The sequence below is a fragment of the Pelodiscus sinensis genome, chromosome 4, assembly GCF_052426305.1.
Source record: "Pelodiscus sinensis isolate ZL-2025 chromosome 4, ASM5242630v1, whole genome shotgun sequence".
Lineage (NCBI taxonomy): Eukaryota > Metazoa > Chordata > Testudines > Trionychidae > Pelodiscus > Pelodiscus sinensis.
In genome coordinates, this window is record NC_143055.1 from 15,170,396 (window position 1) to 15,197,822 (window position 27,427).

At 38.8% G+C, this 27,427-nt stretch overlaps 1 protein-coding gene across 6 annotated transcripts in view; it reads right to left on the bottom strand.

Moving 5' to 3' along the window:
• Positions 1–3,875: 3,875 nt before the first annotated feature.
• The window catches only part of CTBP1 (C-terminal binding protein 1), an 87,137-nt gene continuing 63,585 nt past the window's right edge, over positions 3,876–27,427 (bottom strand). For all 6 annotated transcript variants that reach the window (XM_006111636.5, XM_006111639.5, XM_006111640.5 and 3 more), the window contains 5 exons: positions 22,342–22,556; positions 17,939–18,069; positions 15,619–15,746; positions 12,285–12,402; positions 3,876–5,319 (listed from right to left, as the gene is read on the bottom strand). In XM_006111636.5, the coding sequence (XP_006111698.1) occupies positions 5,133–5,319; positions 12,285–12,402; positions 15,619–15,746; positions 17,939–18,069; positions 22,342–22,556 (779 nt within the window). In that variant the 3' untranslated portion in view covers positions 3,876–5,132. The remainder of the gene's footprint in view (positions 5,320–12,284; positions 12,403–15,618; positions 15,747–17,938; positions 18,070–22,341; positions 22,557–27,427) is intronic.

Here is a 27,427-nt window from a genome sequence, read left to right on the forward strand (position 1 = left end):
AGGCCTTTCAGACTAGTTGAGAAAGGCCAAACAAGAACCAATGACTAAAAGGTGAAGCTGGACAAATTTAAAATTAGATGGAAGGCACAGATTTTTAACAATCAAACAAGGCCAGTAACCATTGGAATAAACTATGCAGGGAACTGCTGGATTCTTCATCTCTTGATGTTGTCAAATTACGACTGGATGGATGCTTTTCTGGAATACGTTTTTGTCAAATACAAATTATTGGGTTCCATGCCGAAGTAACAAGATGAAATATAATGGCTTGTGTTATACAGGTCAGTCCTCATTATTTAGTATATAGCTTCCTTCTGGCCTTAAACTATCTTCTTACATAAGAGCAGGCCCGCCAACAGTGGAGGGGGAATAGAGGCAATAGCTCTGGGGCCTGCTGCTGCTATTCTAGCAGTGGTTGTGGCTGGAAATCTGGGCCTCTTTGAGAGGGTAACACTAAGGGTTGACTGCCTTTAGCCCACCCCTTCTGCCCAAAGCTCCGCCCCTTCCGGGGACGCAAAGTTGGCCTCTCACATCTGGCCCCAAGGCCTGCAGTAGCTGGCAGTACCACTGCTCAAGAAAGAGAGTATTGAAATATCTCTTATTAGAACATGAGAAGAAAAAAAGGGATGGTTGACAAAGGTAAGGAGTAAGCTGTTAAGCACTCACAGTTGCAAAGTTGCAGTGATATGAATCACTTAAGGTAGAAGTGCCGGACCAGAAAGTAACAGAAGAACATTTTCTCCAAAACTTTCTTGAGGAACTGAAGCCCTGAAGTGGATTATAATAAGAAGCCCTGGTTTTTACATATCAGGGTGTTTTAGAGTGTTAGCTTGGTAGCTACTGATGTTTGTAAAATAAATTTGTATTTTATAAAGAATAAACTAATATAAAGATTTTAAAAAGCTAAAATTCAGAAGGCTTAAGGGCCTTTAACTCGCACATAATTTACAATTCCACAAAAAGCTAAACTAACACATTCATATAAAAATACTGAACACTTAAAATAGAAAAGAAAGCCTATGCCCTGATCCCAAAAACACTTTCTGGACAAACTCAATTTTAAATATTAGAGTCATAGAACTGGAAGGGACCGCGAGAGGTGGACTAGCCTCGTCCCCTGCACTCATGGCACTAAGTATTATCATTTTAGACAAGTGTTTATCTAACTTGCTCTTAAAAATCTCTATTGATGGAGATGCCGCCACTTTCTAGGCAATTTATGCCAGTGGTTAACTACCCAACAAGTAGTTTTTCCTAATGTCCAACCTAAATCTCTCTTGCTGCAATTTAAGCCCATTGCTTCTCCCGCATAGATTAACAAGAATAATTTTTCTCTTGCCGCCTAACAACATTGTATATACTTGAAAACTTTTATGTCCCTTCCCCCATGTTTTCTCTTCTACAGGCTAAATAAACACCATTTTCTCAATCTTCTCTCATAGGTCATGCTTTCTAAACCTTTAATCACTTTTTGTGATCTTCTCTGGACTTCCTCCAGTTTGTCCTCCTCTTTCCAGAAATGTAGCATTCAGAACTAGACACAAAATATCAGTTGGGACCTAATAAGCACTAAGCCGAGAGGAAGAATTACTTCTCATGTTTTGCTTGCAACATTCCTGCTAATACATCCTAAAATGATGTTTGCTTTTTTTGCAACAGTGTCCCACTGTTGACTCGTATTTAACTTGTGATCCACTATGATGAGGACCCCTTCCACAGTGCTCCTTCCTAGGCAGTCATTTTCCATCTTGCATGTGTGCAACTGATTGTGCCTTCCTAAGTGGAGTACTTTGCATTTGTTCTTATTCCATTTTATCCTATTTACTTCACACAATATCTTCGGATCACTTTGAATTTTAAACCTGTCTTCTAAAGCACTTGCAACACCTCCCAACTTGGTATCATCTGCAAACTTTATAAACATACCTCAATGCCATTACCTAAATCATTTGAGTATTCTCATCAAAGGCAAAGGACAACATATATACTTGTTCTCAAGCATATAAATATTTGCAAATCTGGGGCTTAATTTTTCTCAGTTGGGAATTAACTGTGTGCTCTACATAAACTCTTTCCTTTTATATTGCTGCCTTTATTTCCTTATTGTTAGTCTGTTTACCGATTTACTGAAAAATAACATTCCTGGTCTAAACTACATCAAAACACATGACCCATGGAGGAGGGAGATAAGAGTAAATCTTGACATTCCAAGGTCATCGCCCTGAATGGGCCTGTCTGCGATTTACTGCCCCCAAAGGTTACATATTTACTTAATTTTCCTGAATGGTCAAGCAACACTTGGAGATTGACAAAGATTATACCTGAACATGAGGTATTGGATTCTAAAACCAAAATCCTACTCACATCGCAGTATTACCTCTGTGCTTTCTTGTGAGAGAATAGAAATGTAAACAATCCAAGTCAAATCCTGGCCTAACTGAATTCAAAAGCAAAACTTCAGCTCACTTCAAGGGGACCAGGATTTCACTTTCAGCCTTTTAATTTTCTCTCATCAGCGTTGTGGATAGTTCTTGGAAAACATCCACTCAATGTGCTGCAGCACTCAAAAGTGTGAACAGAAAGTTGGGAATCATTAAGAAAGGGATAATCAAATAAAAATATCATTTCTTCTATATGAATTCATGGTATTCCGCATCTTGAATAATGTGAATTAGGAGTATAAAATGACTGCCATATGAGGAGAGATTAAGAGGATTGGGACATTTTAGCTTGGAAAATAGACAACTATGGGGGAATATGACAGAGGCATACAAAATCATGACTGGTGTGGAGCAGCAAATAAAGTATTATTTATTCCTTCTCATAACACAAGAACTAGGGCTCACCAAATTAAATTAATAGGCAGCAGGGTTAAAACAAAGTATTTTTTCACATGAGACAGAATCAATCTGTGGATCTCCTTGCCAGAGGATGTCATGAAGGGAAAAATGGGTTCATAAAAGAACTACAGGTTTGACCTCCCTAGTTCAGAACCCTCCGGACCTGACTGGTCCCAGATGAGGGATTTTGCCAGACCAGGGGAGGGTCATTTTTGGACCCCTGCCACCAGTCCCCCTGACCCAGCCTGCTCCCCACCTCCTGTTGGCCTCGCTGCCCTCTGGGCAACCAAGCACTGGGACTCCAGGCAGCCACATACTGGGGCTCCCAACCCCGCTGGGCAGCCCCATGGTGGGCTGCCCCACTATCAGCTCCCTGCGGGCAGCCCATTACCCTCTGCCCTTCTGGCCCCACAGGGATCCTTACTGATGACCCTCCACTGGGACTCTTTGGTCCTACAACATCCACGCTGGACCATGGATGTTGCTGGACCAGAGAATCCCGGTTAAGAGAGGTTCAGCCTATAGAAAAATTCATGGAGAATAGATCTGTTGATGGCTATTAGCCAGGCTGGGCAGGGATGGTGTCCCTAGCCACAGTTTGCCAAAAGTTAGAAATGGATGACAGGGGATGGACACTTGATTACTTGTTCTGTTCATTTCTTCTGGGGCACCTGGACACTGTCAGAACACAGTACACGGGGCAAGATGGATCTCTGTTCTCACCCACAGTAATCATTCTTATGCTCTTAGATGTTTGTAGAAAATAAGGCTCCACAAATAAAACTGATGTGGATTAGAAAGATTGCTTTTAAGATTCCCATCATTCTGGGTTTGCTTCCTGCAGGAGCTAAAAACAGAAACATACAAGCGAAGAGGACACCTGAAAATTGTATCAAAATAAATGCCAAATGGCTCCGCTCAAAATCCAGTATACCTTAAAGCAGAAGGAAATATCGCCAGGGTATTCAATATAATTGTGTCATCCAACATCTTTCCAGGATCATAGAACAAAATAAACCAAACACCACACAGTGATTATGGAGAACTTCCACAAAAGAAGTTTATTAATCTGTTACTGTTGTGCCCCCTTTGCCCTTTCAACAGCATAATAAATATTGTTACCATACTGTAGCTGATGATGCTGGTGCACAAAATAAGGAAGTAAATCAAAAGCTATATCTTAATTTCAAACTTCATTGGAAACACAGGAAAAAGATCAACATTTATGAAATGGAAAGGGGAAAAATGGTATGGAAATAATTTTTTATTTTTCAAGCTTCCAAGAGGGTATTACAAACAACGGAAAGCAAAGTAAAGCTAGAAATGAAATACTTGACAGCGTCCTTTTAAAAATTACATCTAAGAAACCTAATAAAAGTTGAATAAACAGTTACTAGAAATAAAAATTTTTTACACATCTGGTATTTGTCTGGGATTTTTATTTCTTTAAAATAATTCATACAAATGGTTACAGTCACAAACATGATTTTAACCAAAAATATTGCTAGCCTACCACATTACCAGGAAGGAATCAATGTAGGCAATGAAATGCTGCTACTTTTTCAGTAGTCTAGTGCCTTTTTTGCAAACCACCAATAATATATACTTTAACTGGTGACAAAAAGCACAATGCTTGTTTATACAAAACCTTTTTTTCCCTTCAAAATCTCTTTGCAATGTTGTCTTCATTTTGAAATAAGGGAATTCATGCCAAAATAAGGAGAAACTGTTTTTTCTTTGTTTACTAAATCATTCTAAAAAATAAGACAAGCAGGTAGAAAAAACAATGCACTGTGTGGCGTAGAAAGAAAAATGGGAAAAATTCATTGTCCTGAGAAGTCTGCCAACTGCCTCATTTTTGGGCATGTTTTAACATATAAAAAAAAGGATTTTAAACTGGTTTGTTGAATGCCTCCCTTATGTGTTTTTTCCTTGTTGACAGCTAAGCAAAACAAACCTTTTTAATGTTCTAAAAACTGTACACAGACAAGTACATTCATGATATAATTAACTACTAACTTCTCTTGCTTAACAAAGAACCCATAGTACACAGAAACAGTGATCAGTCCACTGGACAGGGACAAACTACAATTTATACGGAGGAAAAAAAGTTTCCAAATCTTCTTTTCGTCTCCCACCTTTTCCTTTTATACTGTATATTGGACCAGTTTCTAAAACAATTATTGTCTCCTCCTGTAAGTTCATGGTTTTGCCTTTATTCAAAAATCCAGATTTTTTCCACACACTCTCTGAAGTTGAAATCTCCAATGTTGGGAATGCTGTTTTTTTAGGCTACAATTGGTCACTTGGGTGGTCTCTATCAGCTTCTGGTTTGACAGTTTGGCCGGGGGATGGAGCATGTGGAGGATGGGCCACAGTAGGGAGGCCGTGTGATAAAGACATGGGGTTGGGAACTATTCCTTCTACTGCTGTGGGTATGCCAGCTGGAGCCACGCTTACAACACCTGGGGGATACCTGCTAATAGAGAAAAATGAGAACAATTAAAACTCAGAAATGGCTAATAGGAAAGCCCACCTGGCATCTTCAAAGAGAACAGCAAACATTTTTGTTTCGCATACGTAAGGCTCAAAACGACCACAGCACATCCATGTGTTCTCAAGGCAATCAATGTTTAACCAGATTAGAAATGCGAATTTGCCAATTCCTTCAAATCCTAGTTTGTTGGTTCATCTGACAGCATGAATGACAACGTACATAGCAAAAATCTTAACTGAAAGATTCATTATGGCCCTCCACAGTCACTGGGTCCTGGTCTGCACTAGGACCTTAGTCTGAAATTAGCCCCACAAGGTCAAATTTGTGAGCAATGTGTCCACACTACCAAGTTTGTTATTCCGAAATAAGGGGCAGCGGAATTCAAACTCTGTAGTCCTGCTTGCACTAGAAATAATGCTAATTCTGAACTTGTAAGTCTGAAATAACATTAGTGTGGATGTTCTAGTGCTGCTAATTTGAACTAACTGGCCACTGGGAGGCCTCCCAGAGATCCCCAGAGCGCTTCCTGGGACTCTGAGTCCAAGGCAGCATGTCCACATTAAGAAAGCTTGCCTCAGACGACATTCAATTCTTCCCCATAGTGAGGACACGGAACTTTGAATTTGTAAAATCGGGTGCCCAGAAGTCGAACTTAGTAAGTGACTTCACTGGGTGCGGTATTGGACCATTAGTTCCCTATTTTCCTTCCCTCCTGGCTTTTTCTGAATTTCTACTCTGGGAATGCAGCACACCAAAGGATTATTTTGAAAAGTTCTGAAATCAGATGAGTTGGTTTCAAGATCCTGTGAATCTGAAAAAAAAAAAATAAACGTCTGAGCTTAGACAGCTAGGACTGCTATAAAACACAGTAGAATACTTCAAGCCGTGAGTAGTCTCATTTAAGCCAATAGAACTATTCATAAGGGTAAGAACTGCAAAAGCAGACCCTAAACACTGGAGTTGTTTTTTGAACTTCAAACTTGCTTGTGCGGAAAAAATAAGGGTGGGAGTGCTGGGGGGAGGAGGGGTCACAAATAAAGAACCGTGAACAATTCTTTGCTTTTGTCACTCATTTTGGGCAAGCATCAAGGTCTAAATATTGTAAGGGTTTCGAAGAGCATAACATTTTCATTTTGATTTTACAGTGGCTTTGAAATTACTAAGCCACAGAAAATGGAAAATCTAAAGCTCGTGGTCTGTAGATTCTGAGAGTGCTAATTAACACCAGTGTTCTGTGCTGCTGACATTTAAACAACGGCCTATCTTCTTTTGTGATATTGCCCCCTCCCCCTACAAAAAAAAGTAATCTTCAGCCAAATGCCTGAAATTCACTTTTAGGGGTTATCTGATATCAGCCATTTATTTTAACCTGGATCTGTCTCCCCACTCTATTCATAAAAATGTACATTTTTCTTTTGTCGTCTTCAACAGGTGTTTTGTTCACCCATTAGCGCTAATGAGTGTTTATTTTAAAAGCTTTAGGCCATAATCTACACTTCCACTCATGTCGGCAAAAGTTCTGTCACCCAGGGGTCTGCAAAAACATCCCCAAATGACACAAGTTTCGCTGGCATAAATGGTAACGTGCATAGTAGTGTGTTAGCAGGTGAGTTTCTCTTAATGACACAGCTATCACCACTTGCAGAAGTTGGTTCAATTATGTCAACAGGAGAACTCTCTTCCATTGGCATAGGGTGGCTTCACACGAGATCTCATAGCATTGAAGCTGCGTGGGGACCACTGTGCCACTCAGGTCTCTAGCACATAGGCTTAGACTGCTATTTACTGTAGTAGTGTAACCTGCTACCCTATTATTCAACTAGACTTCCATGGCAGGAATTACAACCAGAGCCCATTGAACGTTTTTAAAGTATCACTGAGAATTCTGCAGATGACTTCCCAGTCATGACAGATTTCCAAACCAAATACCTTTGGGCAGCGCACCATGCCTCAGGTGTCAGCCAGCTTTTCGGAAATCAAACGCTTCCATGTTACTTTCCCAAAAGACTCAGAGGGGTAGCCATGTTAAGTCTGTATCTGCAAAAACCAAAAGGAGTCTGGTGGCACCTTAGAGACTAACATATTTATTAGGGCATATGTTTTCATGGGTAAAACCCACTTCATCAGATGAACTGGAGTAGAGTTTACAGCGGCATGATACATGTGTAAATGATGCTAATCAAGTCAGGGTGGAAGCGGCAAATTCATACCAGCGAATATGGAAATATAGATATAAAGAGAAGGGAAATTACCTTTGTAATATGCAAACCAGTTAAGATAATTATTCAATCCTAAATTGATTGTACTGAATTTGCAAATGAATTCCAATTCAGCTGTCTCCCTTTGTAGTCGGGTTTTGAAATGCTTTTGTGGAAGGATGGCTACTTTTAAATCCATTACTGAATGTCCAGAGAGATTAAAGTGCTCCCCTACAGGTTTATGTCTCATTTGTGACCATTTATCTTTTGGGGATACAAAGTCCTTATATTTACCCATGCCTCTGTAAACTCCACTCCAATTCATCTAATGAAGTGGGTGTTACCCAGAAACGCTCATGACTTAGTAAATGTGTTAGTCCGTAAGGTGCCACAGGATGCCTTGTTGTTTTCTGAAAAGACTCCTTCACATGCAGAGACTATCAAGATGGAAATTGGCTCCAACGGCCAGCAAATTCAGAGGCAGGGGAGCAGAATGGAAGCAGCTTTTCTACTTCACCACTTGAATCTCATGGAGGATCCCTCTCACAAACACCATTAAACAAGAGCTCTGCATGGCTTTTGAGGAGGTCACTGCAGGCCAGGAAGTTACCTATTGGCCTTGTCACACTGATGCCAGCTCCCATGGATGATAATGCTGCTCCTAATGTTGGCACATCTGTTGATTTGGAGGCAAATGAATTTAATTCCTCATTCCACATCCATTCTCTACAGAGTTATCTCCTGTGGAATTCTGCAAGTGCTCATATATAAATCTTCCTGTGTAATTCTGCCCCTCCAGAGAGGTTTTTCCCCAGAATTAATTGGCAATTGCAAATGAAATTAGTTCCTATTTTCAGTTCTTCAATTTGAATCTTATTAATCAAATTTGCTTCAATGCCAATGAATACAGTACTTTAAATTGGGCGCTGTTTTATTTATTCACAGTTAATTTTGAAACGGGTTTTTCAACTGTGTTTTGTACAACAATTAAAATATGTCACAAAAGGACAATAATTCTCAAATTAAAAGAACACAACTCAGCAACCCTTGCAACATAAATTTTTCAGCTTCCAACCATCAATCTCTCACAATCTGTCCAGTCCTCAAATACCCATGGAAATAGCACTGCTTGACAACATGCCCACATGGTCCATAAATTTGGACTCCAACAGGGAAAGAGCGAATTCCAAAGCTGCATTCTCTTCATAGAGAATTTCCTTCCAGACAGCCTCCCCCATTTAAACCATGGGACTCAGGAATCTAAAAATCACAGCTTTATGATGAACTGGATCAGTTTCAAACTATGAAAAAATAATGCATTGCCTACGAGATGATACCACCACTAATGTTTGCACCGTAATCTTAATTAATACTAGTAATGAACTTTGTTGTGATTCACATTCTGACCTTCAATCCCTTTTACCAGAAAAAAGTGTCCTTTTAATCTAATGTCCAAGACTCAGACAGTTACCCTTTTTATCCTGAATATAAACTGTGTGTTTTATCAACCAAAAATTGTGATGCCACATCTTGACTCACTAATACTGCACTTGTACCTCCCCATTTATTTTACCATGATTTGTTGATAAATTCTACCTCTTGATGCTTGATTTTCACTGATACCACTACATCAATGTTATTTCAACTTTTTAATCAATCTTACTTTTAAAGGCCAGGTACATTCAGGGGTCTTTTTATATATGAATCTGGCATTGCCAGACCTCTTTGCTTCACTGTTTCATTCCCTCTGATACTTGAACCAGCAGATGCATTCTACACAGTGCCTTGCAGTCCCTCTCTCCCAACACTTCACCTCCAACATCAATAAGTAGAACTCTGCACAAATACAAAATTCTGTATCCACAAAAATGTGCCACGGACACCCACATCCATATCTGAGGATGCGGCTATTCATGGATACAAAGCAGATATCTGCAAATCTGTAGGGTTCTAGGTGCAAAATTTGTATCCATATCCGCATCCACAACAATGAGCTGCAGAAACCTGTGGATTTAAAGTGGGTATCTGTGGATTTGCAGGGCTCTATCAATAAGTCAAAAAATGAGCCACGTAACTGTATCAAACTAATCTAATTGCCCAAGGAGAACCAAGATGTAGCTGATTTCTCCTTTGTAAATCTGCTTCGTTCCCCGCGCCACACCCTCCCCGCACTTTATTTTTTTTAAAAAAAAATCTATATTCTTCTGAGCTTGGATTAACAGACAGCTGTGCATTCATTTTCAGTTTAATCCACTTTATTATTATTTACATTGTAGTAGCACCTATAAGCCTCAGCCCCATTCTGATAAGTGTTGTACAAACATGACAAGAGAATATCTCTCTCCCAAAGAGTTTTACAACCCAAGTAATGACGGTCTCTTCCAGGCAACATGTGTGAATCACTCATTAATATGCTGTTCATTGTATAATTTCTTCCAGGATAGATAACAGTAATATCGAAAGTATGGCTATGCTAGTCTCGTTTGTACATGTCTGAAGGCAGACAGCACTGTGCAAACTGCATTATCTCTGTGTCTACCTGGGTCATGTCATCAGGTCTATGTATCAGGCTATATCTTGCACTCTGTGTCTCAGTAAACAGAGGTGTATTATTTAATAATAGTCCAATAACGAATATACCAGAATACAGAAGTAGTGTATGCCTCTACTTTATCCAAGAATTCAGAAAATTACATATCAGTTCCTTCCCATTTCTGGTCAAACTTTTCAGGAACCTAATCAATCTTTACTTCTGAAAGAGTAACTACAGTCCTGTTTGCCTGACCTTAACAGACTGGCTATCCATGTTGAGCACACAATCAGTGAAAGGTTTCTTTTCTGCAGGATATTGTCATTTTCAAAAAAACATTTGATCTAGATTCTGTTCAGTTCGTGATTGCTTGTGATCATAACATATTTGATTCACTTAGGAATTTTATTCCTTATCACTACTCAAATAATGATATTTCCAGAACTTAATATCCTTGCTAGTTTTAGTCCACCAAAACGGATATTTGCATTTTACATATATAATGATCCTCCAAATTCTTATCCATATGGCTTTTAACACATCTGAAAAATCATGCTCCTAGCAAAAGACTGCACAGCTCCACTAGCCAAATGAAAGTCTCATACTGGAAACAGAAGATAAGATGGAAATACTTGTTTCAAACCATCAATTAAACTTTTGTGTTTAAGGCACAATGGGAATTAATACTAGCAAGTACTGTTATTGAAATTTATTCTTTCATAAGGCCTCAGCTTTAAATTCATATGTTTTTATATCACCACAAAATTGTTCCCACTGGCATTTGTTAAAGAATATTCTACAAGGGTTTGTACAGATGCAGTTTATCAAGTTATTTCAGAAACCTTCGTCCAAATTTAGAAATTCTTCAGTACTTTCTTCTCATCGACCACTCAGTAGTATTGGCCTCTCTAGTAAGCATAGCAAATCTTAACTAAATGCAAAAGCTATTTGTATTTATGGAAATACTATACATTTTCCTATTAAATTGGCAAATGCAGTTATAAAACATTAATTTTTACTGTGCTTTTGAAAAAAAAATGTATAAACTCTATTTTTCTATTCCTAAAATATTCTTGATACAATTTGTTTGATTGAACTGAAACAAACTGTGAAATGACATTTTGTTTTGTGCTCCTATTACTCCAATTAAAAACATGTTAAAGCTTTGATCCTGTAAAAAGTTTTATGTCCGGACCCTTCTCGGGAAAGGAACCAGCCCAGCCACACCTTACGTCGGACCCCCTGTGCACTGCCACATCTAGGGCTTCTTTACTGACTGACACATACCTCCTCTTCTCCCCCCCATGCCTTAACTCATTTTGAGTGAGGGAAAATGCTAAGAGGAAAGGACGCTGGGGAAAATGAGGAAAAAAGTGAAGGACAGGAGGAAAAGAATGACTATTTTGAACAGCTCCATCCCTCAAGACAATGTTTTTCAGCAGCAGTTTTGTGGCCTTGTAAACCACTTTTAGCCCAACTGATAGTAAAAAATCTGAACTAGGAGCTGCAAGATTGGGCATCTACTCTTTATAAAAGTAAATGGCATGAGCCATGAATAGCCACTGTTAAGGCATAGCAGGTTAAGAAATAGGAAAAAAAATCCAGTCAAACAGTTCCAGGAACATACACAAGACATAAGATAAGCAAAAAATCAATATATTCCAAATAGTAGTGAAAGGGTATGTAGAAACTTCGGCCTAGTTCATCAATGTACTATGAACTTTTTCTTAAAACTGGGAGCTATATTGAGGAGTCCAAAAATGCTTTACAATGAATATTTTAATAATAAATGAAATGTGCAATCAAGACAACGCTTTTTGCATATTCATTTTAGAATAGCAATACAAAATGCATTTGTGAACTTTCTGTACACATCTTGGGGGCTGAAAGCAACTAAGATGTGTGCCAATAGCTTATTAAAGTAATCCTGCTGTGGCTTACAGCCATATTATCAGGGCTCGCCGAACCGCGGCAAGCCCCCTCGCCAGCCACGCTGTCCGGCAATCTGCACATGCGCAGATTGCCCGAACCCAGCTCTTCCAGGCTGCAATCTACTTGCCACGGGCGAGTAGATTGTATTATTTGTCGAGCCCTGCATATTATTATCTTCAGTAAAATGAACATGAACGTCCACTAGCTGCAATCAGTTCAGTCAGGACTGCTTCACTTGCACATACAAACTATGCTGTTCCAAACTTTTTCTACGGAAGTATCTTTACCTGTATGCAGCACCATTAAGCTCTGGATGGACAACTCCTGGATCCATGCTGGCCCAGTGTGTAGCTGCAGTCAAATGATCTTTGTTAACACAGTTTTTCAGGCTGTCTGGAATACGACCTAGTGAGTGGGTAGAAAATACAACACAAAATGAAACATATATATCATGTTTACTAAATCATATAAGTATACTATGCAGTATAAATGACATAGGTTATAAATCTCTGTGTCATTTTATCCTCTCTCTCTCACATCCAATTGCTTGCTAAATCCTGTCATTGTTTTACCTGCATCATCTCTAAAGTCAATCCTTGACAAATTGCAAAAACCTTTATCCATACTCTGGCATTCAATACTGCAGTTGTCTTCTTGCGGTGTTTGACCTCTTCTTCCTGCATCCTTCCTGCATCCCTTCCAGTCCTATTATTCTATGATTCTATGATCCTTCCCCAATAATAGCAAACAAGCACCTCTGAAAAACTGTGATGAAATCATCCCTCCCTTGCAGCCAATGGGAGCTTTGCTCTGAACTTGACTGGAACCAGAATTTCATCACAGCCTTTTATTTACCTCTTTTGTGCTCAAATTCCTCCTTAAATATACATAGCACATTTTCCATCTCTTGTCATTTCCAATGTTTCTAAAGGAAAAGTTAAATACATCTGACTACTGCTTTCTCTACCCACTTCCTTCAGTATATTTGCTTGGATTTCATGCATTCATCAAGTTACAATTATACTTTAGTTCTTCCAGCTTATGGCAACATTAACCATAGAAAATGGGAGAGATTCCCAAATGATTTCAATTGGTGCTGTATCAGATTCTTGAACGCCAGTTTTTGGGATAATCTCGGCTCCTTACTGTACTGCTAACTCTCTCCCCTGTAAAATATGATACTAATCTGCTCCCACTGAATTAAATGGTATCTTTCCTTTGAATTTAATGAGATCTGGAGTAGGGATGTTAAATTGTGTTTAATCAACTAATCGATGAAATTTCCCCAGGAGCTAACCCTGCTGTTGCCCTGCCTTTTAAATGTATTAAAAGCTGTACAGCTGATTCCTGGCTCTCGCCTGGTCTCCACTGCTGCACTTCTGCCTCCCCTGGCTCCCACGGAGACTGTGCTAGGGGGACCCAGCTTTTAAGACAGCTCCCTCAGCACCGGCTCTTGCTCCCCCTCTTGCTGCCTCTGTCAGCAAGTGACTAGTAAGTGACTTGTTGAGACACTACTCAACTAGTCACTTAAATCCCTAATCTGATGTGGATTCTGCATCTTTTTTTGGCCCCTATCCTGCATGCATCCTGCTCTTTGGGAAATCTGAGCAAAAAGATTCAATTAATTTCATATATGGATTTTTTCAATCAATATATTTTCTTTGCCACCATTTGGACATCCCACCAATCTCCTTTGCTAGCCATTATTTTGCACTTTTGTTTTATTTAGTTTAATGTATTTTGCAATCTTCTTTCAATTCGTGACTATTTTTTTTTTTGTGTCACACCCCCTTTTTTTCCAGAATTGATCTACATTCATGTTTTGTATGCTTTAGGGTTCTCTTCTTTCCCTTGCTTATTGCTTTTCTATTTCTTTTTGCAGCACAACATCACTGGCATTTTTATTTATTTTTAACACAAATCTGAATGTGTGTATCATCTGATAGCATGCATATTACTAAGACATGCATTCATTTATTACATGTCTTTTTCCAATTCTCTCCCTTCTGTTGTTCCTCCCTTGGTTTTCATCTACTTCATTCCCACCCCCCTTTCTCCCTCCCCACACCTCTTCTGTACTTGTTCTACTCAAATTCAATGTGTTCTCAACACCCTAATGTTGGCTTCACTTTAATCTTAATACAAGACATGTGCAAAAGGTTGTTGAAGTGACAACAGCTTCAATACAAATTAAAGCTTTCTAACTTTGATATCACAACCACCCTGGCTCCAAAGAAAATAAGTAATTCTTATTGTGTCAGAGCCTTTCCTGTGCACACTTGTGTGGGGACTATTGCAGAACTTTTAATACATGACCTTGTCTTCTTCTGTGTAGCCAACTGTTTATCCTATACTCCAGGCCTAAGAATGACTCACATGACCAATGCTGTCTTACTGACTGGTCATCCTAGAAATGGAAGGTGATCTGCACGTGTTATTCTGAAGATCAAGAATGAAATTTTATGCAAAAAAAATTCAATCTCCATTAATTTATAGTGCTAGAATTCCTGCCAGGAGAGTTTCCTGAATTGCACAGCACTGGGTTGGCACTCTACTATGTAAGTGAAATAGATGGGTCTTAACATCTGGAGAGCACTCCATCTGTACTGCACAGAGATAAAAAATGGCCGAAGACTAAAAAGCTGACAGTAGCGATTATTGAAATATTTTCCAGCACACAGCATGCCACTTTTTACTTTACTTTATGGGATTCAAATCAAAATCAAGTTGTTGAAGCTTCTCCTTATTTTATTAGGATTTCATGCTGAAGTCTTGACTGATTTTTCTTATATAAACAGTTAACACGTGCACAGTTTGCTATAGGCTGTAAAATCCTGTTAAGTTTAACTGGTTAACTGTTAACACCCACAGGAGCGGGTAGGAGAGCCAACAGCCTGCCCTCCTTTCCCCCCCGCTTCTCCCCGCCACCTGCAGCTTTTGGTCCCATGAGAGGCTGCCGACTTCCATCCCTAGTTTGCTATGATACTGGACTTACTAGGAACTCAGAACTGAAGTGATTTTTTTTTTAATCTTTCAGAATTACCCCTTCAGATGCTGAAATAGAAGACGTATTTAATACAAACATGGATAAACATTGGATGGTACAGAGGAGTCAAAAGAAAAACAACAAAAAATAAACCCACACCAATGACAGTGAGTGTTGGAGGATACCTAAGAAAGACCATAAAAGAGTGGCTTCCCACCTGAAGCAAGAACCATGGAAAATATCAGCAGACCCCTCCTTCAAGAAACAAAGGGAGTGATTTTGGTCACAGGGGTATGTGATAAATCATTAGGTCTGTCAATTAATGGCAGTTAAGCCAAGTGATTAACTCAAAACAAATAAACTCAATAAAAAAATTAATCAAGGTAAATTTTAAAGCATTTAACAGCCCCTCAAAATAATTATTTCTGGTCTACTGACTTCTGTTTATGACTGCTGTGTACCAAAACAATTAGTAGCAGCGGATGCAGAGTTGGTGGATACCTGCCTCAAGAGATAAAGAAAACCCAGTTTGGCCCATCCTTACTTCTAATTCTCCAGCCAAGAAAAGAATCAATATACTTGTTAAATCAACAAAACGTTTAGTGAAGGAACAAGTACAGTATGAAAGATAGTACCTGTAATAGCTCTACGGATCTCTCGTGCAGCTTCCTCCCGCATCTCAATTGAAGCTTGTTCACTGTACCAGGCTGCATGTGGGGTACAGATCAGGTTTGGTGCATCCTTCAATGGACCCTGACTAAAGCTAAATGAAAATTTAAAACAAGATCAAATGAAAACAAAACAAAAACAAACAAACAAACAAACAAAAACCTTGTAGGGATGGGGAGTGAGGGGATTTTTGCACATCTTTAGAATTAACATCTACAACTACAGGCTGAACTGTAACCATTTTTTTGGTGGGTTTGTTTTTAATGTAACAGTTAATTTGAGATATTTCTAGCTATGTGAATAAGTAACAATTATTCTCCTTGGACTCAATGAGTGGAATAAAGGAGAGACCAGCACTAGGTTCTACCCAATGCACCTATTTCTAATCACTGTCACTCATACTCTGATAGCAAAAATGCTCAACCCCAGTATCTGTTCAAGAAATGACTCCATTTGGGTCCATTGTGGCAAATTTATCATTATCTTTACACCCCAACCAACAAAGCTGTATTTTTTAGAGATACTGTCAACTTGAAATCTAATCAATTAAAAAAAAAAAGAGCTAAAATTAGTTCCAGGTAACACACTTGTCTGTATTTCCCTGACAATTTTTCCTATTTCACATTTTCCTGTTTTTAATTAGTTTCTTTCTCCTCTTGCAGTGTGAAAAACCCACCTAACAGGAGAGATGGACTGAATGACTATCCAGAGGAAGCAATGAAACCAACTAGACACAAAATGTTTTCAAATGTACAAACTAAAACTGAAAAATAGTGACACTATCCCCCACCAATCTTTTTCAGCTATTATAATCTTTAAGTGTTATTTGCAGCAAGAGGAGAGGAAGTATTTTTAGACAGAAGTTCTCTCTCAGAGTTGGCAGCAATTCTTAAAGTGATAGACTTCATCTCTAGTATTTAAAAAAAATTAGAATAACTGCCAAAACGTTCTCCAATACAGTATATGCATTACAATAGTTAATTTCTATGAACTAAATGCTGTCCTCAGGAAGCCCACGGAAACTATGACTCTGATCTTGAACTTGAATCTACTGTAGCCAGTGGGGCTTTCTGTGGGTGTAAGGGTTTGCTTGTGCAGATCTGATGGCAGGAGCAGGGATACTGGAAAGGAGAATTTTGCCCCATGGATATTAGACTGTGGTTTTTCTCACAGCATTGCTCTGTTGTAATGGTTACACTTAGAAGTAAACAAATGCAGGGCCAGAATAAGGATTTGTGAGTTTTTGTGTGTGTCATCTGATGCAAAAACTCTAAGGGGAAGGACCCTTTATCACTATTTTTAAGAGGGTTCTCTCAAATGATGTCTCAGTCATCTGATGAGAGGAAAATCACTAATCAGATGTCTCTATAACCTAGCCTCAAGTCCTAAATCTGTTCCTTCTCCAAGAGTGATGAGGATTGTAGTAATGTAAACCACTTCAGAAGAAATGTAGGCTCTTCCCACCAGCATCTAGTAACTGGACAATGGACAGTTCCTTAGGTTTAATCCATAGCAAACCACTCTCAAAATGGGGGTCAGGGTCAGGCTCAGGACTCGAGGAAAGCCAGAAATCGTATCTTCTGTGTTTTAATCGTTCCACCAAAGCTTCTAAGTGGAAAAAGTGGTACGTTTGTGGCTGCAACTGTGGACTTGTTCAGTGAATTAAATATAGTGCCACCAACTTTGCTAGTGGCAGCAAAAAAATAAAAATAAAAATCTGAATTCTGGTCACCTCTCCTAATTCTATAGACTTGCCTGCTTCTCAGAGAGAATCTACACAATCTATGTGATGAGGTGTCAGGGTCATACTCATACACCTTCATAAAGTTTTTTCCCCAAAATCTCAGACATTTCTCCCCCCGCCCCCCTCATCTTACTGAAGAGTACTTGTACTTCCCTGGCAGGGACAGCTGGGCACGGCTTCTTCCTATCAGTGACAGGATATGAGGGTGTTCTTTTCCAGGCTGAGAGGCAGAAGGCCATGCCCAACATTTGAATGTGAGGGTGCTTGGTGCAAGGCAGTGCATTTCACTACTGGATTACTCCCATTATATTTGTTAAAAGCTTATATTTAATCTTTTTTTCTCTGCTCCCTCCTGACTGTGTACAAAAGCTCTCCCTGCATTTGCATTAATCCAGAGCACAGATGCATACTGCTTTACTAAGGAGGATTCAGCAACTAAGTGGAGGGAACGCTTCATTGTGGTTGGATGCATCATGCACTAAGACTTAAAAATAAGAAAGTGAACAAAATAGAACTAAAAAAGAAAAAAAAAGGAAAAGCACCTGAATGGTTCTGACTCATGTACATCTAAGGCTGCCCCTCGTATCCTTCCTTCCTTCAGGGCCTGTGCAAGTGCTTTTTCGTCTACTAACCCACCTCGAGCTGTGTTGACCAGGAAAGCCCCTTGTCTCATCTAGGGAAAGTTAAAAACAAGGATGATGAAATAAAAATAAATGAAATAAAATCGTTGTGGCATTATTATTTACTCAAAGGAAGCATCCATTACAACAAAGGTGATTCAACTGGATTAACCTGTCACCAGTTGTCTTCTCTTTCCATTGGAAAGTACCACAAAATTTGATGCTTCAAATGTAAAATAATATTTCACAGCATTTATAACTTTTTGTTTCTTGTAAGTAGGGTGTCTCATAACAGAACCAATGATACACAATCAGAAGATGTAAACATGCATATGAAGCTGACAGATTGTTAAATTTTTTTTAAATTATCTTGTGAAATTGCACAAGATGGAAGCTACTGCACATAGCAAAACACAATCACATTTTGTGGTTTTTAATCTTTTACACAAGTGAAAGGCTAAATGGATCTTTTAGAAAACTCAATGATTTTGTATCTCCCAAGACTTTTTTCTTTACTTAAGATGTAAAAGATTTATTCTTTATTTATTGCTATTACTTAAATTCACTTCCCCCACCACATGAGACTTTTCAAATCGAGGCCCAGGAAATTCCTGTTTTATTCAAGTGAATGGCATTGGAATGGTATTGGCTGGAAATGATGTAAGTTTTGGAAAGAAACTGTGCACTGTGTTGCTCAGATTAGCATTAATCTGAGTCCCCCAGACTCAGTCTCAGCTAGAAGACTTCACGCCATAATGTAATTGCAACATGAAGACAAAGTGGAGATTTAAATTAGAAAGATGATAGCCTAGCATAATGGTGGGAATAAGACTGCAGGGTTTCACATCAATCCACACCAGTATTTAAGCATTCACAGCATGTATCCCATAAGGAGGCCCCAACTCTGCAAACATTCCCATGCATCAGAGTGCCTGCAGAAGTGTTTGCAGGATAGAGGTTGTAAATAAAGATGGGTGCCCAACTCCCCATCTTGATCTCACCGCATTACAACAAAAAACAACAACAAAAAGATTATTTTGACTAGTGAATAAACTTTAAAAAATTATTCTAAATGAGCAAAGGATTTTTACAGGAACATCAATTGTTCTTTTGGAACGAATGCCTGGCGTGAAATGCCAAACTGATGCATTTCAGAGTAGGGGATAAGGAAAGGAATCTTCTCCAAGTCTTTTGGTAGTATGGCTGGAAACAAAACAACTAAGATTTACTCAAACCTGCTAATATCCCAATGCACTATACTGGACAACCCACTTACTACTCTATCAGCGGTCTGACCTCTCCCATCTGCAAACCTTTAGTGACACAGGGGGTCATCAATGGATTTTGGAGAAGCATACATGTACACTGCCCACTTCAGCACTCATATAAGTGACAGGAGTCATATGGACTTAAGTATCATGTAGAAAATTGATATATCCCCTAAAGAGCTTGGAAATGTTAATCATAGTGGGCACTGCTCAAATCCCTTTTCCGTCCACAAAAATCTTCCTTAACTTTTCATCTGCTGTGCTATTTATACAGCTGCAAGATAAACCAAAAGCAAACATAATGTGGATATTTAATTGTATTCTAGAGAGAGTGAGCTACATGAGTCACAGTAAACTACAAGGGTCGTTGCAGATCAGGAATGACTCTTTTCTGCTATTACAATTCACCTACATGTAACTGTAATTATAGTAGATATATTTTATTTAATTGCAATATCTCCTTTGCAAATTTGTAATGTGATGAAGAGTTAAAGAGGATGTCTCCTTCAGGAAAAGAGCATTGGACTCGGTACAACAAAGATTTTGTCTACTTCAGCTACACAGGAGATGGAAGGCCAAAGATGCTGGCTGGGCAATCCACCAAACAATTTGGACAATGAGAGAGTCTTTCCTAAACTTTTCAAAGAGGTTTCAAGGATATTCAGTTTAAAAGATCCATTAACACAATTTAAGTCGAGACCTTTCCCTTCACATTTATATAAACGAGATTTTTTCATTCCATCAACATATAACACTGGATAATGTGGCATATTTTATCATTGAAGACATATGTTGGTATAAAAATTATGATTAATTTGAAAATGTATATATATATAAAATTAAGTCCACTTGATAATTATGGAATATACCATTATCATATAAACCATTAGAAGACATGGACGGGTTAACCCTTTTTCATAAAAAAAGTAATGAATTTATATATTGTCACAATAAAACCAGGCAGTAGTACTGTAACTATGTAAATATTAATAGTGTCTCCAAATTATTATACTAATGGCATTATTCTAAACAGTCATCAAATGTTAGTGAAAACATAACAAAAATGTATGAAAAACATATGTAGTGTTATTGTAGCTGTGTTAGTACCAGGATATTAAGAAATCTGAAATGGGTAAGGTAGCATCTTTTACTGGACTAATTTCTGTTGGAGAGAAAAGGCAACCTTCTGAGCTCACACAAAGCTGTTATTCAGACCTAAGAGCTCTTAGGAGGGAGGGAGTGTGATGGACCTCCAGTGCAGCTTATCTCTATCACCAACAGAAAAAAAGGTATTACCTCACTTATCTAGCTGCTGAAAAAAGTATTGTTTAAAATACAATAGGGACTGAAGTTCATGTGAATTTGCTATATGAATAACAGTTATATTAATATCAATATTATATAAAGTGTACTTTATTATTACAAATATTTCAGTTTTAGTAAAACTTGTATTATTTACACTATCACAGGTGTTAAAACAGATTATTTACCATAGTCACAATTTATGCAAACTTCCATTGTATTTTAAGTAACACATCTGTTTTATTAAAATTTCTATTTTCAGTATAGATTAATAAGTACAATATCAATATATTAGACAAAATGTCCTTTAAATCATATAGTCTATCATTTGTTTTCTAATTTTAGATATTGTTCAGCTTAAATTTATGTTTATGTATTTTGTTTCTGAACATAGCACACCATGTAGGTCTTCAAAGTAATCTTCTTTCTACATCTCAACACTAAGAAGTCCTATTTACAAAAATCATATGTTGGACCCAGTCTCACAATTCACTGTGATGCAGGAGCAATGTTGAGCCCATGTGAAGTCCAAGTGATTTCAGTGGAGTTCCAAGTTATTCAGGGTTTGCCCACACACAGCATCTTAACATATTAGGGCCTTATTATGCAGTGCCATATGATAATGTAATGAAAGAATAATTACAATGTACTTGAGTGAAATAAGAATCTATGCTGAACAGAACAAAAGGTTAAAATGTGGACATGAGGACAGCTTTCTTAGATTCCTCAACACTGAATTTCCCAGGTTTTAAACTGAATTTACTATCTCATTAACATTAGGACATGATCCTATGAGATCTTGAACATCCTTAACTCATAGTGTAGTCCCAAGGAAGTCCATGAGAACAGCAAGTACTTGGTATTTCTCAAAAGCCAACCAATCATCATTTTAATTTAGTAGAGAAAAATTTCATAGAACTTTTCTCTGTTATCAAATAAACTCACACAATGAATGTATAAAGAACATCAATGCAAAATGGATGTACATTATTGCAGAGTTCAAGTTACTATTTTTAATTATATAATTGCCACACTTGTACATTTCAAAAAAGCTATACCTTTTAATATATATTATATATACACTAAGATTTTGAGGCAGCAATAAATATTGAATGCAAAAACCAAAATGTTTACCTTCTAAATTTCTCCAGAATGGAACAAGTGCTGCAGTTCTACATATGGATAAGGTTTAAGTATTTAATCATTTTAGAATTTTTCATCTCAAGACCAAATCCATATATTTATTATTTTCCCCAAATAACCTCCTACATGTACTACAGCATAAGCAATTATTATGGAAAAGTGCTTGCAACCATTAGCAATGAACACAAGGGGTCGCCAGTTAGTCATGAGCCTTACGTTAGGGATACAAACTCAAACTGTAACTTAAGTATAAAAGCAAAGTGCAACTTTTATTACCAATAAAAGGATGTATGTACCTTTCTGAAGATACAACAGAAGTGCTTTTAAATAAGCGTCAATGAATGAATCAAGCATCACACATCTGAACAGTGTTTAGCATAACACACTATTTCCACAAAAGAGATAATAAACAAGTAAAATGAAAAAAATCCACTGTATGAGATATCATCTATTTCTTAACCAAATATAAACCTGCCTAACAGTGAAACAGCAGATGAAGAGAAAATTAGTAAGATCTAAATGTGCATGTTTAACATGGGAAAACTCTGCAGTTTACAGGAAGTTTGTAATTATAAAACCAAAACTATCCTAAAGGGTATATTGGATACTTACCTGTTTAATGGTAAAGTCATTAATAAGATGATGATTGTGTTCATTCAAGTTGCAGTGCAGGGTTACACAGTCACTGTGAAATAGCAGGTCCTGTAAAGTGCTCACCCGCTGCAGTCCAAGAGCACGTTCAATGCCATCTGAGAGGTACGGGTCATAAAAAATAACACTAAAGCCAAAGGCTTTTGCACGTAGTGCTACTGCTTGCCCAACACGTCCTAGAATGGCACAGACATGCAAACAAAAGAGAATTTTTCTAGTGTAAAGTGACATATTCTTTGTAGAATTATTGCTATAAAACATGCATGTAGTGCTGTAAACCTGCATGGGATGTTACAGAACACAGAGAAGAGACATCATCCCATATCCCATTAAAAATTCTTATTTAATGGTAGGTTCATATCATCCCTGACCCAAACGACACAATAGGACTGCTCCATAAAATATAAACAAAATGAAATATTGTCATGCTGAAACATGGAATGTATGGGTTTAGGGATGTAACATTCTGATTAATTGGCTAATTGAATAGTCGATGCAATTTGCATCAACTATTAGATTAGTCGATAAGGGCGCCTCTGCCTTTGAAATGCAGCAACAGGCAGGGGGCAAAAGCACTGTGGGGAGCACGGGGCCAGCAGAGGACTCAAGCAGTCTGGCTCCGGGCTCCACGCAGAGCTGCTGCTTTGAAGTTCACCCCCAATTCTCCCCACTTGCTGCTTCTTTCTGATAGAGGCAGCAAGGTGGGTGGAAGAAGTGACTAGTTGACCAGCATGTAGACTAGTTGTTCACATCGCTAATATGAGATCTATGGTAACCCTGATCTGCTTAACAGGTGGCACTACTGGCTGGAAACGCTGATGACAAATCACTGATGTTCCTGTTTCCTGCAAAGTATCCAATATAATTGTAACCACATAAGTCCAGGACATTAGAGAGACAAGGTGGGTGAGATAATACCTGAAGAAGAGCTCTGTGGGACTCAAAAGCAACAGAAGAATGACCAATAGAAGGTATTACCTCATCCACCTTTCCCTTGCAAAGTACTCATTCTTGCCATTGTCTCTGCAGTTGGTTCTAATAAAAAAGCTGTGAAATGAACATGAATACAAAATAATGTCTTTAAAGTTCTTTCTTTAAAGTTTTTTCTGCCTGAATTTATGTCACTGCTTGCTTCGTGTGTTAACACAATTATTTCAAAAGAGCACCAAAGACATTCTTGTGAATGCTGTTGGCAGAAGAGTCTACGCTTCCAACTTATTTTCAGTTTCAAACAGTCTTTAAAATTCTTTTAGCTCACCTGCCTCCCAACCCATGTGCACTTTCTGAGATAGAGGAAAGACTTTTTATGTAATGACTACAAGAAACCTGTCAGAGGTCTTCTATTTGTTCATTATCCATATAGCTAAACCATAAACAAAGAGGCCCCATCATAACATGGAGTAGCCCTCTTGAATGGCTCCAAGGATATTTAATATTTGTACTGCATAGTGTGGTAGGCACCGTACGCCCATCTACCTTAAGCCATGTTTTAAACTGGATTGAGGAAAGAATTCCACCATGCATGTGTAATGGCAGGTCCTTCTCTCAATTATTATATCTCACTACATTGATAAGAAAGCAATACTGAATCAAGGACATGGATCAGGCATGTTTTGAGGTAATACAATTACTTGAACTGTCGTGTCCTTTATCAGGCTTGTTGAGAATTTTAGCCAGAAGGATATTTTAGAAGTATCAGAATCACTAGACTCACCAGGAAATTTTTAAGGCTGAGCCTTGGCTATCAACTGAAAGCATTTTTTTCTAACACCTGTGTCTATTCAAATGCAACAGTATAAGACTGGAAAATCCCATGTCTTTCCAACTGTGCTGTAAGGAATTTCCCAGTGTTCTTCAATTTCTTTTTGAATAAACAAAAGAAGCCAAAAAAAAGGTTTCTTCTTGACTGTATAACCTGTACAAAATAATTCTGGAGTGCCTGGTGATGCCTTGGAATATTTTGCAGTCAGTCAAACATTTGCTTTTCATAAAATCATAGAATCATAGAACACTAGAACTGGAAGGGACCTTGAGAGGTCATTAAGTCCAGTCCCCTGCCCTCACAGCAGGACCCAGTACCACCCCTGATAGATGTCTCTCTAACCTGCTCTTAAATATCTCCAGAGATGGAAATTCCACAACATCTCTAGGCAACTTATTCCAATGTTTAACCACCCTGTCAGTTAGAAACTTTTTCCTAATGTCCAACCTAAACCTCCCTTGCTGCAGTTTAAGCCCATTGCTGCTTCTTCTATCTTCAGAGGCTAAGGAGAACAATTTTTCTCCCTCCTTCTTGTGACACCCTTTTAGATACTTGAAAACAGCTATCATGTCCACCCTCAATCTTCTCCTTTCCAAACTAAACAAGCCCAATTCTTTCAGTCTTCCTTTTTAGACCTTTAATCATTCTTGTTGCTCTTCTCTGGACCTTCTCCAGTTGAGGCCTAATCAGCGCAGAGTAGAGCAGAAGAACGATGTCTTGCTCACAACACTCTTTTGCAACAGCATCACACTGTTGACTCAAATTTAGCTTGTGGTCCACTATGACCCTTAGGTCTCTTTCTGCCATACTCCTTCCTAGACAGTCGCTTCCCATTCTGTGTGTGTGAGACTGATTGTTCCTTCCCTGGGTATTTCTACTTAAGGTAAATTCTTTAAAACATACTTAAAAAAAAAGAGACTGTGCACACTAGCTGTTTGCTTGTGAGAATCTGTTTATAATGCTTAATATGCAACAAGGGAGATTTAGTTTGGACATTAGGAAAAACTTTCTAACTACAGGTTAAAACTCTCTTAACCATGATCCTCCGACATGACCACGGATGTTCCAGGACCAGATAGTCCCACTGGAGGGCCAGTGCCCAGGAACCCAGGCTGGCAGGGAAGTGAGAAGCCCCATGTCCGGCAGCGAAACTTCCTGGCAGGGCTGCGGAAGCCCCACACGCAGCAGTGGGAACCCAGCACAAAGAAGCAGTGGGGCTGCCCAAGGCTGGAGCAGGAGCTTGATGTGCGCACAAGGAGCTGAGCTGCCTAGCATGGGAGTGGGAGCCCGGCAAGCAGAAGAGGGGCTGCCTGATATGGCAGCATTGGCTGACGAGGCAGCAGGGCAGCTGGGAGATCATTGGTCGGGCCAGGGCTGGAGGGCACTGGCGGCCAGAGGGCTAGAAATGACCATCCCTGGTCCAGCAAAATCCCTCATCTGGAACTGGTCAGGTCCCGAGGGTGCCAGACCAAGGAGGTCAAATATGTATGAGGACAGTTCAGCTTTGGGATAGGTTTCCAAGGGAGGTTGTGAAATCGTGGCCTTTGGAGGTTTTACAGAACAGGTTGAACAAACACCAATCAAGGATTATCTAGGTTTACTGGCACAGGGAGCTGGATTTGATGACTTGTTGAGGTCTCTTCCAGCTTTACATGTTTTTAAGTCTTTGAAAATCAGAAATAAAGCAAACTTCTAGTGTAACTGAAATATTTTCAAGACTCAGATTCTACACAGCTCAAATGTATGTCAGTATATATAATGTGAACAGAAATTTTGTAGAGAACAAAGTATAATACATGTACTATCTTTCTGTACCTCTCGCCTTAGAGCACGAAACCCCCAAAGAATATATAATGGGTAGGTCTACTGGAATAGACTGACCAGATTAAAACTGAAATCTTCTATTCATTACAACCAATGTGGATGTATATGCTAATTTGAGTCCTCTAATGAGTGTATTTAACCTCCCACTGAAATCACTGGGAACCACAGGTACACGTCTGAGGGAACCACATGTATATGTCTGACTTAATGGCAACAAAATTTGCTGTAACTGATGATCCAGATTTAACCATAATCCCTGCACAAGGAATAGGCTGCATCACGAATAGACCAGGAGTTTAAGAAATGAAGAATGGCTACAGTGGCTCAGACCAATGGACCTTCTAGCCCAGTATCCCATCTTCTGACAATGCTCACTGCCAAATGGTTCAGAGGAAATGAATAGAACAGGTCAGTTATCAAGTGAGCCATCACCTCTGACCCAGTCCTAACTTCTGGCAGTCAGAGGTTTAGAGACACCCAGAGCATGAGGCTGTGTCCTGACCACCTTGACTAACAGTGATTGATGGACCTGTCCTCCATGATTTTATTACATCCTTTTTTGAACCCTAATATAATTTTGGCCTTCACAACGTCTCCTGGCAATGAATGTTACAAGCTGACTGTGTGTTGTGTGAAGAAGCACATCCTTTTGTTTGTTTTAAACCTGCTGCTTATTAACTTCCTTGGGTTTACTTCAGCACAGCACTACAGCCTATGCCAGTTTTTCTTCCTATTCTGAAAATGTTTCTAATAAGTAAGTCTAATTTAAAGAAGCCATCACAAGGGTTACTTCAAAATTCAGATCAACATTTCATCAGTAAGAAAAAAAGCGAGTGTGGACAGCAGGCATGTCATTGTGTCCCTTCCCTTGTTCACCGGAGTGTTATTAAAGGGTGTGGTATTTTCAGTATGCAGATAATGCTAAATGACTATCGTCATCTTGTCAGACATGGGCAGTACAACTCAGCACCTCAGCCAACATCTAGCTGAGACTAGAGCACTGGAGAAAGTAAGCTGTTGGAAGCTGAATCCAAACAAGACTAAGAGGATGACAGAAAGCAAAAGATAGGCAGGAGCTAGTTCTCATAAAGAATGCAAGAAGTAGTCAGTGAAAGGATGCTAAGAGACTCTGGACATGTTTAATGTGGCAGATGAGTCATATTATCCATACAGGACAACTTTGGAATGTCTGAAGGTTGAGCTAAGAAGATGATAGTGGAAATACATAGCAGTGGTTGAGGGCAAAGATGAATATGGAGCAAAGGGGTACAGACATTTTGGCAATATACAGAGCAAATTCAGCAGGATTTAGCAATGGCATCAAGGTGACATGGAAGTAAAAGTTGGAACTAATTTATTTTACATGTGCAGCATTTTCTATAGCAGCCTTTCTTGATTCTGGACTTGTGATGTCAACACATTTCAATAATAAACTGAACTAAAACCAAAACTGAGACAAAA